General features: G+C 55.8%; 1 protein-coding gene across 1 annotated transcript in view; it reads right to left on the bottom strand.

Moving 5' to 3' along the window:
* The window catches only part of LOC107106182 (zinc finger protein 709-like), an 18,777-nt gene that overhangs the window by 13,381 nt on the left and 3,104 nt on the right, over positions 1-2,292 (bottom strand). Inside the window, exons 3-4 of the mRNA XM_015406292.1 lie at positions 997-1,136; positions 86-200 (exon numbers count right to left, since the gene is read on the bottom strand). Of these exons, the coding sequence (XP_015261778.1) occupies positions 86-200; positions 997-1,136 (255 nt within the window). The remainder of the gene's footprint in view (positions 1-85; positions 201-996; positions 1,137-2,292) is intronic.

Below are 2,292 nucleotides of genomic sequence, written 5' to 3'. Positions count from 1 at the left end.
GACTCCCTTTTCCTCCTGCCCGAAATCTTTTACCCAACAAATTGACTAGGTGCCCCAACCCCATCTGGACAGGAGGCACCCTTACCATGTGACCGGGCGTCTTGGGCAGGCTCCTGGGCCTGCACCCTCTGACTTTCCTCTGACGGAGCTCCTTCTGCCTCAGAGAACTGCGCTGCCCTCTTCACAGATGGTCCCCACACCTGAAACAGCAGCAAGGGACACAGGTGAGCAATGTTCCCTCTAAGCTGTGGAATCTTGTGAGCAGAAATCCTACTTTGTGAGCTACTGGCCTTAAAATTGTGAGCCAGCGATTTGGCTACTGCATACATTAGTTTGGTCTGGAGCCATCCTTCCTGAGCGGAGACAAAAATCTGTGAGCTGGAGGCTGAAAAACTGTGAGCTAGCTCACACTAACTCAGCTTAGAGGGAACACTGCAGGTGAGGGAAGGAATCGAACAGGCTGAGGGGACGAATCCTGCCCCGTTCGCAGACTCCTCATCACTGCATTAACCAGCAGCGCTGCTTCAAACTTAGGGGCAAGAATCAGGGTTGGGTTTTCTTCCCAGCCTAGTGAATTCTCTCCAGGTAGAAATATCTGGCAGGGAAGCCTTTGGATAAGGTCATTGCTTGAACTGAGCGAAGGAATCCCCTCACCTGCTCTGCCTGCCTCTTCTCCTCGGCCTGGCTCAGGAGGAAGCCTTCGGCCAGGGCCACCGCCTGGGAACTGGTCTCCGGCCCACACCCTCTGACCCAGCCCTGCATTCCCTGGGGCAGGAGAGTCAGGAACTGCTCCAGGATCACCAGGTCCAGCATCTGCTTCTTGGTGTGCCTCTCCGGCTCCAGCCAGTGGCTGCAGAGTCCATGGATCTGGCTGCAAACCTCTCGGGGCCCATCGGCCTCATGGTAGCGGAACTGCCGGAAGCGCTGGCAATGGACATCTGAGGTCACGGTGTCCTTAGCCAGGATCTCCGGCACGGCTCTTTCCCAGGATCCAACCCCACTCCCTGCTCGGGTGGGATGGGGACCGTTGCTTGATCTCTGGTCACTTCCGGGGCCTTCTGGATCCTCCTCTTCCATCTCCTTCCCCTTCTCTTGGGTCGCCTCAGATTCTGGGAAGACGGCCTTTCCCACGGGGGCTGTGAAGAGGGAGAGGAAAAGTTATCAGAAAGGCAGAAAAGAACCAGGGGAGAATGGAGCTAAAATCACCAGCCCTGGTCCCGAGACAACCCCCCCCCCCAAAAAAAGGGTTGTCCTGGTGGATCAGAAGGAGCGTCCTTGTTGTAGTTTGTGGGTCAGGATCAATGTTGCTTTGCTACCTTAGGTGTCAGGGTGTTTTTTTAGATATGCCTGTTTGGTCTTTCAGGAAAATCAACCATCTCTATTTGGCTCTTTAAAAACCTGCTGGATGATCTTTCCCTGCAATGACTGCGCATAGGTCAGTCCTGGGGGGGGGGGCAAGTGTCCACCTGCAAACTGCAGCTGGGGGACAAAGGGACCGGTCAGGGCCAGTGTTCCCTCTAAGCTGACTTAGTGTGAGCTGGCTCACCGTTTTTTTAATCCTCCAGCTCATAGGTTTTTTGTCTTCACTCACGAAGGAGGGGCTCCAGAGCAAACTAATCTAGGCCGTGGCCAAATTGGTCACTCACAACTTTAATGCCCAGCAGCTCACAAAAGCTAGGAGCTGAGGTGGCTCAAGTGGTTAAGACGCTGAGCTGCAGACCGGAAGGTCAGTAGTTCAGCAGTCCGAGACCCGGGTGCCGCATGACGGAGTGAGCTCCCCTCTCTGGCCACAGCTCCTGCCGACCTAGCAGTTCGAAAGCAAGAAACTGCAAGTAGATAAATAGGGACCACTTTGGTGGGAAGGTAACAGCCTTCTGTGCGCCAGTGTTTAGTCATGCCGGCCACATGACCACGGAGATGTCTTCGGACAGCGCTGGCTCTTCGGCTTTGAAACGGAGATGAGCACCGCAACCCTAGAGTTGGATTCGACTGGCTTTCAAGCAAGGGAAACCTTTACCTTTACCTTTAGCTCACAAAAGTGATTTTTTGCACACAGGACTCCACAGCTTAGAGGGGGCATTGGTCAGGGGCTCGACCCCTGCAGCTGCCTCCTCCATTGGCGTTTGGCCAAAGCTCTGTCCAAGCAGCCAGCAGAGGGGAAGGGGCAGAGGGATGGGGGGCGTCTCTCCGGGCCAGGGCAGGGGGGCTGCTGCGATGAACGGGAGGCGGGGCAGGGGGAGGGAACCCCAGGGAGACGGCAGGTTGGGGGGGGGGGGGAGAAAAACAGGTGAA

This window comes from Gekko japonicus, unplaced genomic scaffold (assembly GCF_001447785.1).
Source record: "Gekko japonicus isolate JY-2015 unplaced genomic scaffold, Gekko_japonicus_V1.1 scaffold1578, whole genome shotgun sequence".
In the NCBI taxonomy this organism is placed as follows: domain Eukaryota; kingdom Metazoa; phylum Chordata; class Lepidosauria; order Squamata; family Gekkonidae; genus Gekko; species Gekko japonicus.
Note: the sequence above shows the minus strand (reverse complement) of the source record. Positions and strands in the feature narration are given on the sequence as shown.